At 36.4% G+C, this 16,029-nt stretch overlaps 4 protein-coding genes across 4 annotated transcripts; 1 reads left to right on the forward strand and 3 right to left on the reverse strand.

Moving 5' to 3' along the window:
* MONOS_11802 (uncharacterized protein) lies at positions 1 to 537 on the reverse strand (the record flags this gene model as incomplete). The annotated part of the gene is made up of 1 exon (XM_067864369.1): positions 1 to 537. One exon carries the CDS (start codon positions 535 to 537, stop codon positions 1 to 3), a length of 537 nt encoding a protein of 178 aa, XP_067723472.1.
* Positions 538 to 1,860: 1,323 nt separating this feature from the next.
* Positions 1,861 to 2,642, reverse strand: MONOS_11803 (uncharacterized protein; the record flags this gene model as incomplete). The annotated part of the gene is made up of 2 exons (XM_067864370.1): positions 1,861 to 2,334; positions 2,424 to 2,642. 2 exons carry the CDS (start codon positions 2,640 to 2,642, stop codon positions 1,861 to 1,863), a joined length of 693 nt encoding a protein of 230 aa, XP_067723473.1.
* A 3,317-nt stretch (positions 2,643 to 5,959) lies between these two features.
* MONOS_17925 (uncharacterized protein) lies at positions 5,960 to 6,932 on the reverse strand (the record flags this gene model as incomplete). Its single annotated transcript, XM_067870894.1, has 6 exons — positions 5,960 to 6,046; positions 6,106 to 6,173; positions 6,358 to 6,407; positions 6,483 to 6,494; positions 6,655 to 6,702; positions 6,895 to 6,932. 6 exons carry the CDS (start codon positions 6,930 to 6,932, stop codon positions 5,960 to 5,962), a joined length of 303 nt encoding a protein of 100 aa, XP_067723474.1.
* Positions 6,933 to 10,676: 3,744 nt separating this feature from the next.
* MONOS_11804 (uncharacterized protein) lies at positions 10,677 to 11,690 on the forward strand (the record flags this gene model as incomplete). The annotated part of the gene is made up of 3 exons (XM_067864371.1): positions 10,677 to 10,970; positions 11,016 to 11,283; positions 11,407 to 11,690. 3 exons carry the CDS (start codon positions 10,677 to 10,679, stop codon positions 11,688 to 11,690), a joined length of 846 nt encoding a protein of 281 aa, XP_067723475.1.
* Between the last annotated feature and the right edge of the window lie 4,339 nt (positions 11,691 to 16,029).

A 16,029-nucleotide genomic window follows, 5' to 3' on the forward strand; every position in this document is an offset into this window, starting at 1 on the left:
TCACACAAATTGCCCGTTTTCCTCGCTTTTAATACGCACATAACGGCAAGGCACATCCGGTTCATCGCTCAAATCTTCCAGGTCAGAATTCGCTAAATCATTCAGCATGCAGTCCAATTTCCGCTCTCTTGTCAATATTGGCATTTGGCTTTCTTTCGCCTCTTGTTGAGCCTCGCTGGTCATTTTGTTCTCTTTCTGGTTGGTCGGTGTTCCTGTCTCAAGGTGTGGTTGTAGTATTCTTTGGATGCTGCTAAACAGATTCTTGTCTTTTTCCTCTATCTTCTTCGCCATTTTCTCCATTTTCCTGCGCTCTCGCTCTTCTTTCTTCTTTCGCCTCCTCTCTTTCTCTTCTTTCTCCTTCTTCTTCTTCTGTATTTCCTGCAGTTTCATCAGCCGAAGCAGTTTTTCTCTCTGATCATCAGATTCCAATGAATTAAATGTGATCTTCGCATCTTCATCGTCCACTTTCCCTTTCTCGTTCTGAAACTCATCTTGCATCGCCCTTGTCACTTCTTTATTCAAATCCGTCATCCCCATTCTCACCCAACGTAACTCCTCCTTCTCCAACAACAGGAGACAGCGATATCGATAGTGCACCTTTCACGCCAATCCCCATATACATCTCTTTGCTGTTCACAATCAACTCCCTCCTTCCAACACCCCTCTATCATCAGTCCATTCGCTTTCCTCGTATAAAGAACATCGTTCCAAAGGCGCCTCTTCCTGAACTATATTGCTTAACTGGTGGAGAAGGAGAAGGAGAAGGTGGGGGAGAGAGAGTTGTTGTTGTGTTCTGTTGTTGTGGTTGTTGCTGCTGTTTTTGCTGCTTTTCCGATGAAAAAGGCTCGGACTTTGGCTCATTGGAACGTATTTCGTCTTTTCTGCCGTTTCTTATTGATTCTTTGGTATTTGTATTCTTTTCTGCTTCCGTTTGATTATCTTTGCTTTTCAAACAACTTCTTTGAGGTTGTTCATTGAATCCTCCAAAATCACTTTTTGATTTTCGTCTTTTCCTTCATCTGCATTGCCTTCAACTTCTTCCTTGTTTCCATTTTCATTCAAAGAATTATTCCCTTATTTCTCTTCTTTTCTGTCTTCTTTGCCATCTTCCTCACTTTTTGCAGCATTTTCATTTATTCCTGGTCTTTTAATCGACTCGTCAATCGGTGTCGGAGAAAGCAGCAAGTTTGGTCTGACCATCAAAAGCACTTCATTCACAACAGAATCACGTTGATGCTCAAGCGCCTGATAATACCTTCGCATCAACCTCTGTTTCTCTCTCTGTTTGTGTCTCTTCTCTCTTCGCTCTTCTTCATCACTGATGATGAAGCTGTCGGAAAGGCATTCTTTTTCTCCTTTTTTCTTCGATTCCTTCAAAGAATTTCTTCTCATCAATGATAAACTCTCGTTTTCTTCTGTTTTAACTTAATTTTCATTTTCTTCATCATTGTTATTTTCATCATTTGCAGATTTCAATGCCTTTCTCATCTTGATCAGTTCTCTAATCCCACTTTCCTCTCTTCTCTCGTTTTTTGTTTCTCTCTTTCTTCCTTTTCTCCAAATTTTCCGAATATCGCTTCACCATCCGAAACTCTGCAAACAGTGGCAGCGCCTCAAAAATGTCCCGATGTGGAACAAAATATTGTCTTTTCTTTCTTCTTCCGAACTGCAATCTCATCCTCCTCATCTGCTACTCTTCTCCTGTCAGAAATCTGTTTCTAGAAGAGCGAAGCAACGAGGAAGAAGAAGAGGAAGAAGAAGAAGAAGAAGAAGAGGAAGAAGAACGTGAGGCACCAGAAGCAGCAGCCAATTGTGCACAGCGGTTGAGATAGCGTCTGCGGAGGAGAGGATGCATTGCTCTTATGCGGCGAGCCATTGCAATTTCAGAACAATGAGGTGGTTTGGGTGCAGAGAGAGGTCAGTTACTGCAGTAACAGAAGAAGAAGAAGAGGAGGAGGAGGAAGAGGAAGAAGATGAAGGAGAGGGAGAAGGAGATGACTGAGGAAGAGAAAGAAAAGATTCATTCGGCAATGAAGAAGGAGATGTGCCTGTTGATGTGCCAACGCCAGCAATTGAATGAGTCAAAAAGGTTTGCGTTGAATTTTGATTGCTTTTTCTCTGTCTTTGTCTTCGAGGCACATAAGACGGATTCTGAAGAGTTGCTTCTTGTAGCGGAAGGATCACAGGAAGAGGCAGACGTGGTGCATGTTTTCTTTTGAAGTCTTCGATGATTTCGTCGATTTCTGCTTTTTCTGCTCTTTCTTGTGATGAATTCACTTCTGACTGTTCGGATGAAGAGGAAGATGAAGAAAAATGTGATGATGATGATGATTTCTGTATTGATGTCAATGATAATGCTTATTTCTTTGACTATGCCTGTTCCGTTTCATTTGTCTGTTTCTATCTCATAAGCATTCACACACCGGAAACACATATTCTTCTGTCAAATCGTCAGTCATTGGAATAATCTGCAACCAAATGCCGAAGGCTCTCGTTTTCGCTGATTGGAGCTGAGGAGTGGCAGAAGCGATGATTTGATGCAAGAGCAGCTTCAGAACAGAATTTGGTAAAGAAGAAAAAGCAGAAGAAGAAAGTGATGATGTTTCATCTGCATTGCTTCGTAAACATCTCTTTTTCTTCATCTTCAGTCTTTTCAATTTCTCTTCCTTCTTTTTCACTTTTTCTCTCTCCTTCTCTCTTCCTCCTTCTTTCTCTAAATAACCTCCATATCATTAATGAATTTCTCATTTGGGAACAATAATTTCTTCAACTCATCATCCGACGCTGCTGTTAGCTATATAAAATAAATGATGCAAAAGACTCCAATTTTCTGTCTATTGTCTTTTTGTTAATAAATACCTGTACTTGAAACGCCCAGCAGCGGTGGTGCAAAGTTTGGAGAGAGGAAGGAAGAGACGACGTCATTGATTAAGGAATGCGCTTCAGGCGTGAAAACATATAAATACGATGGGAAGAATTGAGCGATCTGTTCAGTGATGTACTTTTGGTGGAAGGAGGTTCTTGTAAAAGAAGAAGAACGTTGGGATGAGTTGGAAGATGTTGAAGATCTGCAAGAATCCACATATTGATGGCTCGTGGCAGCTCTGGTTGTGCTTGTGATGTTACACAAAAAAGATGTTCTATCTGTCGAGGATATTTGAGGAAAGAGAGCATTTGATGGAAGCTGAAATCATTTATTGAGGCAAAGTGAGAAAGAAGAGAGGAGGAGAAGGAGATCTGTGGTGTTTGAATGGAGTGTCATTCACAGAAGATAAGGAGTGACATTGAAAGAGGAGAACTTTTATTGGAAAGAGGAGATAATTCCTGCTTTTTGAGAAGCGCACATGACTTACTCGATCATGGAAACCACAATGCTGTTTGTGTATGACTGATTTGAGAAGGAAGAAGAAGAAGGCATTGATGACGAAGAGAAGAAATGTTTAGTGGTCTGTGAGAAGAGGAAGTCTCGTTTCATGTGGAATGAACAGTCAGCTGCAACACAGTGACAATAGTAGAAGCCAAATGCGCAGAAGAGGGTTCCCGGTTCATTCTTTTTCATCAGCTCTGACTCCAATGATGGTAGAAATGATGTGAAGCGGTTGTGGTTTAGACACAGTGCTCAAACTTAGAAAAAGAATCTGTATTAAAAAACATGAAAAGGGATAGTTCATATGTTTATGTATCAATTAATTGAAAAAAATTAAAATAAGAGTTTGAAAAAGTTAAAAATAGAAAAAAAGTGATATGATAAAAACAATAATAACAATAATCGAAAAAAATTACAAACCTTATTAAATGATGAATTGCTCTTTCATCTCTTCTAGATCAAAATATATTGGTAAATGATTGTGCGAGCACAATCTGACTGGAAAGATTGGGTGAATAGATGATTTCTATGCAGATGTGGCCCAAACAAAAAATTCGATGAAGATTGTAAATAAGCACATTCATAAAATGACCGATTCGATCAACTCACAAGAAAATGAGGAAGTTCATAACAAATGATGGAAAAAAGTTCTGAAAATTTCAAAAATTGAAAAAAATATATGTAAAAATAAATACATAATAATTCTTTGTTATAATAAAAGGAAAATTTTAACATACCACATTGCTTCAAATCTTCACCATTGCATAAGTCGATCTGTTTGAAATTTTTTTCTTTTCTTTAATCAAGCTCAAAATATTTTGCCTTCTTCTTTTCTGCTTTCCTGACCTCCCTCTCCTTCGAGAATCCAGGTAATATTGAATGAAAAAAACTAAAATTTGCCGAAAATAGCTGTATTCACTTGCTGGTCCACAAAGTTTGCTGCTCTGGGCGCATCAAGCTTCGCCTCTTCAAATACCTCCTCTTCAAGTTATATGCACTGCGTCTGCTCCACAATCACAATCTCATTCGGCCGGTGATCTTCTCCTTCTCCAGTGCATCTTCCACACACTATGACAATTTGAACATATCCAAAGTTGACATGTTGAGCCCTTGGATATAACCATTGCCGCCCCTTTCTCCACTGCTTCCACTACATTAATCTGAATTAACAATGTGTAATGTCCAAAATTTGACCCCATAAAACTGCCGCACTCTCTTCCATTGTATTTGTACAGGATGTGCGGAAAGTAGAACTTGCGAAAGAATTATACAGTGGGATGCGTCCGAAAAAGCGTGTCGTTCGTCTCTCGCTTTTCATCCACTAATATTCGTTAATATTCGCTTCAGAGTTTGTGTCCAATGCATAGAACAGATTGCCATACGTGCCCTGTGCTGCATACGAAATTAACAGCAAGCATTTGACGTTAACGAGTTGAATCACAAAAAAATACTCATTAAAAAAAAGAATCGCTTTCAGATAAATTTCTGAATGTGGATTTTATATTTTACCATTTTAATTGATATTCCATTCGCGGGCTGACACATTTTTGATGAAAATTATCGCACTGGTTGCAATTATTTTCATGTTTTTAATTGAAAAAAATGTGAATATGGTTTTTCATTTCAAAAATTGCATTGATCAATTGTTAAAAAAACTCATTCCTAAATTGCACATATAATTATTATGACTCGGAAAAATACAATAAACAAGAGAATTATTGCATTTTCCTGAAAATGTGCGAAATATAAAGTCTCGATCACAAAAGTGGTCACTAATTTTTCTTCAGATTTCCACACAGTTCGCTTCCCCACATCTTTTAATGACTGTTTGTTGCAAAATCTGAAGAAAAATTAGTGACCACTTTTGTGATCGAGACTTTATATTTCGCACATTTTCAGGAAAATGCAATAATTCTCTTGTTTATTGTATTTTTCCGAGTCATAATAATTATATGTGCAATTTAGGAATGAGTTTTTTTAACAATTGATCAATGCAATTTTTGAAATGAAAAACCATATTCACATTATTTATTTCAACAGAAAAATGTTTTGAAAAATATGAACGAGCTTGAGAAATTTCTGAAGAAGACTCATGAAAATGCTAAAAGCCCACCAGCGCGACAAGAAATAGAAACAATTCACCTTAAAGAAATGTATCTGAAACTGCATCTTCTTCATCGAATTTTTATTTCATTTATTCGTTATTATTCTAACATCGTTCATTATTTGTTTTTTTGTTTTTGATATTTTTTTTTGAAGTTCACATATTTTCCTATTTTTATTTCTTTTTCATATTTAGATCATATGAACATTTCATCACTTTTTGTTATTTGTTAAATAATCAATTCATCTGACAATTGGACATTGTCTATCATGGTTTTTAAACAATACAAGCAATTTATTATAATACAATGGACACTGTTGAAGGAGAAAAAGAATAAACAGCAGTTCCGTTGAAAGATGAAAAAAAGTCATTTTATCAAAAAATTAAGATACTTGGAGAAAGCGCTGTTTAATTGAAGAAAACTTTCATTTTTGTTGAATGAAGAAGAAGAAGAAGAAGAAGAAATGCGGTAAAAGAGAAATGTGCAATCAATCGAATGATATTTCTGAAGAAAATGATGAAAAAACTTCATGTGATGCTGTCATTGAGAAAAAATATTGTATATGATAAGTGAACTTCATATTGATAAGAAAAACATAATCACAAAAAATTCAACAAACAGATTGATGCATACCAATTGAATTGGATATCTATCGTTCATCGAATGCTCTTGAGTGGTTGCCTCCTCTTTCCCCTCAGAAACTGAAAATGTTGATTTCTTCAAATTCATCTTCTTCATCTTCTTGCAATCACACCCATCAGAGTTCAATCATTCTCTCCCTTCTCTCATCCTCTCATCATATTTTCTCTTCCAATCCACATCCTTTCCCATCTCTCCCACTTCTTTTGAATCTTCTCTTCCAAAACCCAGTTCATTCACTCTAACTTCCTCCATCTCTCTGCACTTCAACAATCTCTTCATCATTTTCTCCAAAACTTATCCATTAACAATTCCCCTTTAATTGCGTTGCTTTTGATTGCACTTGATGTTTCCTGCTTCTTCCTTCAAACATCACTCGTCGTCTGTCTCCAATTCAAAATAAATACATTTCAAACAAAAAAAAAAAAAAATTTAAAAAAAAAATATTACACACACTTAAACGTTGTGTGAAAATGACTCTCGCAGCAAACTCATTTCAACTTCTTTTTGAGTCTCCTCCCTTTCCTTCTTTCTCCAACACACCTTTCAGCAGGCAAGCCACACAAATCAAAAGCAATTCCACTGAAAGGCCTTCATTCAGAATTACATTCCATTGCAAACATTCCCCCAGAAGTCTTTCATCCATTTATTTTTCGTTCGTCTTATTTTCATCAAAATTCTTTTTCTTGTATCTTTTCCTCTTCAAAGAAAAGCAATCCATCGTCCCTTTGAACCTTTGGCCCTTCAAAACATCTCCCGATACTCCAACGCCAAAATTCCAACCCCAACCCCAATCCCTTTCCATCCACCTTTTTCTCCATTTTCTTTCCAACCACTCACTTCACAAATCGCGCCAGTCTCTTCAAATCTCACATCTTCCCGTATTCCATCCTTTTCTTCGCTTTCCCATTTTTGCACTGCATCCCTCAAATTACTCAATTGCCCAAGCCCCTTTCAAAAGTCAATAAATAATTTCTTTTTCCTAAAATAATAAAAAAAGAACGATAAAATCTCCTGAATAGTGATTCAATAATGCCCTGTGCACACCATAAAACATTTGTTGCTGGCCCTGTGCATTCGGCAAAATCAAGGCGAAGCAATATATTGATTCCTTTTCTGAATGTTGGAGGAACATCTGCTTCAAAAGAGTCACAAATATCGATTAAAATACCTGAAGATGCACAATCATTAACTTATTCCCCTGCATCATTTTCATTCTTTTGCCTCAAGACAGGCAAGACGAAGGGCAGCAAAACATTCGTTTATTGTTTGGTTAGTTAATAAGGGTGTCCAACATATAATTTTATAAGTGAAGATCTTCGATTGATGAGTTGTAGCAGCCTGAGCATGTTTGAGCTGCTTAGTCCAACGGCTACAGATGCGCCCATGCAAATTATAGCACTGCAGAAGAACAGGTACTTTTCTTGAAGATGGAGGAGCGAGTGGCGGTTTGCATCGATTGTTTGCGAAAAGTGAATTAGTGGGAAAAATTGCATGAAATTTGAACTTAGTAATATATTGCAAAACATATGGTGCAACATCGGCTGTGATATTTTGAATGATAAATAACTCAAGCAAGATGCAGAAAAAGCGAGTTGAATTTCAAAAAGATTGAATTGAACAGCTTGTTCATTTCGAGGGAAATGCGTTGCACTTGGCATAATTATTGCACAGGATTTGTTTTGTGTGATTTTTTTTTAAATGTTTGTTTCATGGAAAAGGAAAGGGAATTGAAGGGTTGGACAATGGAGGAAGCGAACAGAACGAAGCACTCAGCAGGCCTTTTACAACAAGCGCATTGCCATTTACGCGAAACCCTTTGGAAATCTATCAACAAAGACATGGCGTTAAATAAGTCTTTAAAAAGGAGTTCATTGCTTTATCATTTGGATAATATAATCTTTAACTTTCATCATTGCATGCTTCATAAAGGATTCTAAGAACAAGATAGCCAGCTGGGCTGATTATCACCAATCCATTGGAAATGGGAAAATATTTAAAGGCCAAAAAGATGGTTTGACTTTTTTTGTTTCATTCATTTTTCTAAAATGGTGTTCTTTGAATGAAAACAGAATGATCATGAACAGGAATGCCTAGAAAGAGAAGCCTTCTTTTCATTTCGCGAAAGATTCAGAAGTTTTGAGATTATCCTTGTTTTGATTGCATTCATCGATAACATTCGTGACTTTTGCCATCTGTCTTGAATGCTGTATAACATGACAATGCTTAACATGAGTTTGCAAGAAAGAGAAAAGCAGTATATTTGGCATTTTTGTTCGGAATGTTTTGCAGTTGCGACTCTTTTGTCGGGGATGATGAGCTGACTGGGCATTCGCATATAGAACACATTCAGTTTTTTCTATTGAACAACCTGACTTGGAAAAGCTGATATTTTTTATTTTTCTTCATCTTCTTCATTTTCTTCATTTTCTTCACCTTCGCTATCATTCTCAACAGTCTCGCTTCAATAAATGATGTTCATTGCCAGAATCGACACATCAATCACATAATCAAAAAATTCGTCATTTTCTTCTTTTTGAATTTGAAATTATTACCAATGAAGTCAACTTCATCAATTGTCAACGCCTCCTTCTCTTCCAATATCCTCATCATACATGAAGTTCATTTGAATTGATGACAGCGTTGGACAAAAACAATTATCCTTTTTCTGAGGGAAAAGTTGTGTTAACCACACAAAGGCAGTCAATTATTTTGTGGACTTCCTTCTTCATCTGTTTGTATCTCTCTCTTTCACATATTTTGTGATGAAGATTGTTTATATCATCTGAAATCAACTCAGCGAATGAATTATTTTAATCAATCGATATTCTTTAAGTCATTATCAACATCTTTAAAAAAGGATTAAATTCGTTTCACAATTCTCAATTGCTCCACCTTCATAGCTTTCATAATCTTCTGCTTCCTCTTTTATCTCTTCTTCCTATTCTTCACTCTCTTCTTCTTCACTCTCTTCGTCGTCTTCACCTTCTTCTTCTTCTTCTTTCTCTTTCCATTGCTATTTAATTCCTTCAGCTTATCGTCATCTTTTTATGAATTCCAAAATAAGCCAATGAGAACATTCTCATTCGAAGAAATGCAACCCAAAAGCTTCTGTTTCTCCGACAGACACATTCTGCACACAACACTCCTTCTCCTTCTTTTTCATTTTCTTCATCTTTGTCGTCTTTATCATCTGATTTATCACCATCAACCTCAAAACAAGCAATACAATCTTTTTCTGCATCATATTTTAACCCTTCCTCCAATTTTTTTCTTCTCCACCTTCTTCTTCGACTTCACCTTTATCTTCGTCGTCATCATCTTCTTCTTCTTCTTCATTGTATCAATCTTCTATTTGGATTCCTTCTTCTATTGATCAATCTTCTTCTTCTTCTTCGTCTTCTTCTCCTTCTTCTCCTCCTCCTCTTCTTCTTCTAACAAACATAATTCCATTGACACTTCAGATATATTCAATAATTTCTTCTTCCTCCTCCTCATTTTTTTCATCATCTTCTTCTATAAATTCTTCATCTTCACATTTTTTCTAACACTTTCTACTGGATCAGAGAACAGAACTTCAAATGCATTTATTCCATTCAATTCGGTATAACCACAAAATTGAACGGAAAATTGTTTCATTTCCTTTCATTTGCCTTTTCAGTCAATCAATAAAAAAGCTTTCTTTTCATTTTTCAATCACAACTCCAACGAATAAAAAAAACTATCTGCACCAATTAATTTTATTTCATTCAAATCAACTTTTTCTTCTTCGACACCTTCTTCGATGAACGAATTAAAAAATATTCCTATTTCCATTTCATTCAACTCCCGTTAAATCCATAGCCAAGTATCATCTTTCATTCCTTTTCAGATAGACGAAAGAAATATTTATTCTATCAAGGAATATCTTAAAAAAATTTTTTTCAAATGAAATGGACAATGTCAAATCAATAATAGCCGATAATCGGGCACACAATCCATGAAGGTTGCCTCTGCATTATTTATTTTGAGATTGAAAGAATTACAGGAAGAAGAAAGAGCAAGGTGGGAAAAGATTTCTTTGAACAAACAGTAGCAAGGATGGTCTTCGAGAGATTTCACAACGTCACGCGCCTTCAACATGTCGGAGAAGATGAAACGATGAGGGAAACTTATAAATTTGAAAAAACATATTTCTGGAGTATTCAATGAAACAAGAGAATAAATGTCCTACAAGCAATGTTAATTCCATCAAATGCACATGTGAGATGTTTTCTTCTATTATGTGTGCCATCTCCCCAACTTTCTTCGACTTTGCCTTCGTTTGCACATATTTTCACCGACAAGTCAACTCATGAAATGATTTCTGCCTTATGATCTGCACCTTCTTCAGAAGACCTGTCGCGTTTTGCGCGCTCTTGTAGGGAGTCTTTTCCAACTCGCAATTCACTTCCTTGGTACCAAGTATGCTTTCCACGTATTCATTGTTAGCTGTATGCCCGTTGTTAAAGATTTATTAATCGACATCCCAATCACCGAATGCTTCTGTTCTATCATGTGCAACAGCCGAGTTGACTTTCTGAGTGATGCTTCTCATGAAGGCGAACAAGGGCTCTTTCACAGAAGTGACAAATGATTCACACACAAAATACACATCTCTTCCGACACTCGCCTTGTTCTCTGAAAACACAACATTTGCCATGGAAAAGGAGGTGGATGACACTTCTGAATCATCCTTGTACTCGATCATGAGAGCACCGCCTTTTCCTCCAGAACTTGTATCCTCGCTCACACAACAGCTGGAGAAGGCGGTGTCACTCACCGAAAACGTATTGTCAGAGGCAGATGAGGCGAATGAGATGCACCCGCCATTGGTGGCAGTCTGTTGATTTTGTGGAGCTGAGTCGATGTTGGTGATGGTGCAGTTGGCGAGGGAGAGGGAGAGGGCAGGGGAGGTGGCAGAGGAGAGTGCACAGCTGGCGGGGGTGGCTGTGGAGGTAATGTCGGTGATGTTGGAGGAGTTGAGGGTGAGGGGAGCGGTGAGGGAGGTGAGGTGGAAGATGCTTTGGCTGTTGAGGGTGAGACTGGTGATTGCTGTGTGGTTGAGGGCGAGGGAGCCAGCAGTGAGGAAGAAGAGGGGAGTTGTGATTGATGATGAAGATGGGGTTGTTCCAGTGATGGTGGTTGTGTTGAGTTTGAGGGAAGGGGAGTTATTGGAGAGGTGGAAGAGGATGGGGGTGATTTGGTTTGAGGAGTTGTGGGAGATGGCGAGGGCAGAGACTGTGAGGGAGCCCTGGGTCTGTTGAAAGAGTGCAGAAGTGGCAGTTGGATCTGGTGAAGAAGATGTTGATAACGATGGCAAGGATGAAAATGATGATGTTGATTGTGATGACTGGGAATGTGAGTTTTGTGGTTGGAGAATGCCACTGGAGGCGATGGTTGTGGCAGTTGTACCATTTCCAGTGATTTTTGTATTTGGAGCACGAAATGTGAGAGTGTTTGTGGGAGCGAAAATGGAGACGAGAAGAGAGAGGGAGGCATCGCTGAAGGGAGCAACGCATCCGAGGGCATACTCCACGGTGGCGCATGGGGTCTGTTGAGGTCTGCCACAGGCGTCGACATCAGTTCCACCATTTGCAACGATTTTGTTCTGATTGATGATTGGAAGCCAACTGTTATACTGAACATTATCTGCAGTTCCTGCATTCCACACTCTTTTCGATAGGGTTGTTGAGCCACATTGCAGGAATGGAGATTGGGTTATGCTGCCATTGAAGAACACATCATTCCCTCTGCCATTAGTTGCTGTGTTGCCATCAAAGAAGCAGAATGTGATGAATCTTCTTCCATTCATCCAAGAATAAGTTGCTGCGCAACACAGTCCAGCTCCTCCATAAGTAGATGAATTTGTCAATTTATTGTTTAAGAACTGACAATCATTTATCAAAAACTGACTTGGCTTATTGGTTGGAGGATCATTGAATGTTACAGCACCAGCAGAATCACCACCAGAATTTGATATGCACTTGCATTTGGAAAACAGGAATTGAAAATTTAACTGATTATTATTTAGTCCAAAATACCAACCAGTTCCACACCAATTTGTTATTGAACAACTTTCCGCTCTGTTTTCTGAGAATGTCCAAACAGAATTTGATTGTGGATTCCTTGCGTGAACTGCTCCTCCATGAGCAGCCGAGCAACTTGTGAAATTGGATTTTGTGATATCAATTTTTAACAAACTTTTGCAATGAAACGCTCCACCATGTCCATTGTCAGTACAGTAACAATTACTATATGAACAAGAAGTGATTGTGAGATTTGCATTTGCACAATGAACATTATGTGCACCTCCTGGCGATGACCCACAATTTGAATCATCCCATTCACACCATTCGAAGCAATGACTGTTCTCATCAAACGAAGTCAATCTTCCAGGTGTTTTTCTTTTATTTTCAGTTCCAACATGAACAACAGGGACATTTGACAAAGAACGTGTTTGATGGTGGAAAGAGATATTGAAAGAGGAGAGATAGATATTATCGTTTTAATGGGATTGATAATTATCATAATGATCAAAACACCAATTGAATAAAGAAAAAACATTAAGTTTAAAATGAAATATTCATTTGTTCCGTATTGAAATAAATATTCATAGGCAAGCATATCAGAAAAGACAACATACAGAATAATTCCCCAGTAAATACAAATCAATACATCATTTAACATTCCAAATTTCTCACTTTCCATTTCTCACTCACTTTATTTTATAATCACCGCATCACACTTTGTATTTATATAACTTGGTTGTTAACTTATTAATGATATACAAATGCTTTCGTGTAATTGTGTTCACGTTATTCTATATGACAACTAAATGTCAATTCATTTGAATTAATGCAGTGTTATTTTCAAATTTTTATTTCATATTTTTTTAATTAAAAAATGGTTTTTTATCGCAGTTGATATTTATTATTTAGTGGAATGATTAATGATGTGCACTAATGAATATTAAAAAAAAAAAAAAATAAGAAACATTCATTTATCCAAGAAGGGTTTTGATGAACTATTTCTGTATTTTGTTTCAAACAGTTTGAAAAAACTCATAGAATAATCCCATTTTTCTTCTGAAAGATAATTCCAGTATTGTTCCCATTTATTAAAGTCAATAATTGAAATTTTGTCATCATCGCACTGCAAAAAGCTGTCATTGGAAAAGTCAGAAATGCTTCCATTTTTAACTATTGAAATAAAATGCCCTTCTTTATGCTTCAATGAAGAATGAATAATTGTTCCAACGAAGTTGTATTTTGCAACTATCTCACTATCAGATGAATGATTGTCGATTGAAGATAACACATGAGAACTGAACACATGAAAATCATTTGGGCCAAGTCCTTGACTTCTGAAGAATAATTTAATTGGAGGAGAACTCACATAATCTCCATCAATGAACTTGTGATAAATACATAAAATGAAAGGGAAATCGTAAAGCCAAATCCATTTTTCAAATGCAGATTTCGTCCAGCAGTTTTCACATTTTGAAAGTAGATTATCAGCAAAATCATCTGAGGCTTGAAACACACAATTCAACCTTCAGACAATATCTGATCCAGAGATAGAAATATAATAACCTGCTCCTCTTAATGATGAAGATAAATGATGGCAGCTGGTGCACATATTTATTCGATGACTGCGAATCAAAAACATCTCCTTCAAATTCCAATTATTTTTTGATAGAAAATCCATAACTGCAGTTAACACTTCAGTCAAAATTTTTGGTTCATCCAGACATCCAAACAGCAGTTCATAAAAATTCTTCATTCTACTCTTTCCCCAAGCTTTCACTGTTTTTGATGGATTCCGTATTTCTTCCAAAAGACTCAAAAAATATCTTTGATTTTTGGAAATGTGACTTTCTTCTGTGCATTTGTCAATACATAAGGAAGCAAGACATTGACATAAAGAATTGAAAGCACATGTTTTCCCGAAATTTATCAACGATCTTCCTTTGAAAATATTCATTAATTTATTTTCATCATCATCAAAATCACTAAATTCCAACTCTTTTTCTCTATCATTTTCATGAGACATAAATTCCTTGAATAAATCAGTGTTTTCCATTATTAGGATTTTCTGTGATATGTTACGATCAAAAATTCTTGAATTGAATTAATATCTGTTAATTATAATTCAATATCATTCGAAGTTGCAGGCACAGAAGCAATTGGACTTAAATCTGATGATAATAATTCAGTGCTTTCTGAATCTGAGTGAGGATCTATTTCATTGTAATGTTCTTTAAGAAAGGCTGTAGAAAATAAAATAATTCATGTTTATTTGAAAAAACGATGTTTGAATATTAGTAATTTTGTCTTTTATATAAAAACATATACAAACATGTTTTTGATTTGGACAATGTTTCCAAAAGTTTTTTTCCTTGCTCCGTAGATTGAAAAAATGATAAGAGAACAAGTTCTGCATGGTTCTCTGACATTTTTCCGAAAATATTTTCTTGATTTTTCACATCCCGTTTGATGCTCTTGTTTCCAATTCCGTTATGTTTTCTTTTGAAAGGATTCATTCTTGATAAACAAAAGCCTGATTTTATCGTTATATTTTTTTAATTTTTCAAATAAAGAACTTTTTTTTCCATATTTTTTGTTTGTGTAGAGAACGATTACTTTCAAAAATGATTATATACATAAAGGCGTGTTCATGCGAAAAATTTTCTGAATTCATCATTCCTTTTCAGCCTCAGATTATTCAACAAAATTATTGATATGGATTAGTTGAACAACAAGAGAGCCTTACACAAATGAAGCATTTCAATTGCCAATGACTGTTTCATTCAAAACAAAAAATGTTTTTTCTGATAGCGCTATTAATAATGGTGATTCTTGTTTTGCTGAGCATTCTGCTGGAAATACTTCAGACTTCTTCTCATTTGGCTCAATTTTACCACAAGCCACTCCGACAGAGAGAGGAATTTTATTCACAATATCTGCTTCTCTTTTTCATCATATTTTATAACTTACATCCTCATTTGACTATCTTCTTCTGCATCATCATCTTCTTCTTCCTTCTGTGGGATGTGGAATGAGCGAAAATTGAGAGAATCTGCACAAATTCCATTCCTTTTGAGCATTGCTCGAAATGATATTGATTTTGGAGATTCTTTTTTGGAAAACATTTCTGACATTCACATCAACGCAGATGAATGAAACAAGGAGAAGATGGCAAAAGATTGAAAATAGTTACACAGAGAAGACAAGAAGGTCAACACAACCGAAAAGAGAGACAAGCCACTTTCACAGAGATGGATTTGGCACTTTCTATACATTGAGTGTTATTTTTGGAGAATTATTGCCATGTTCTGATGGAATAACAATTTGATTTGCAAATCAATTTGTGGGATGTTTGAAGCAGGAGGCAGACATTGAATATCAGATGGTATTTGAACTATCAAAACCTTCTTCTTCTTCTTCTTCTTCCACTTCCACCACCACCACCACCACCTCTTCTTCTTCTTCATCTTCATCATCATCATCTTCTTCTTCTTAATCTTCGTCTTCTTAATCTTCGTCTTCTTCTTCCACATCCCATTCCATTATATCAACGTCTCTGATGCTTTATCCAATTTGTATTGTAAATTTCGACTGAATTTGAAGCAATGTGTTGTTTTATGTTCAGATCTTCCCATTTGCCGTTCAATCGATCAAATAAAGAACAGCTGAATTTGCAGATGAAGATGAAGGATAAAGAATTTACTCCGAGAAAAGGGAGAGAAATAGAAAGAGTAGGAGAAATGAATGAAGAAGATAAGGAAATGAAATATGATTTAATGGAAGAAGAAAGAAACGCCATGAATGATGATTCTGATGTTTTCGAGAACACAAAAAGGACAAGCAAGAAAAATCACACCCAACACAATAGAAA

The sequence above is a fragment of the Monocercomonoides exilis genome, assembly GCF_001643675.1.
Source record: "Monocercomonoides exilis strain PA203 chromosome Unknown scaffold37-1059404, whole genome shotgun sequence".
Taxonomy (NCBI): domain Eukaryota; phylum Preaxostyla; order Oxymonadida; family Polymastigidae; genus Monocercomonoides; species Monocercomonoides exilis.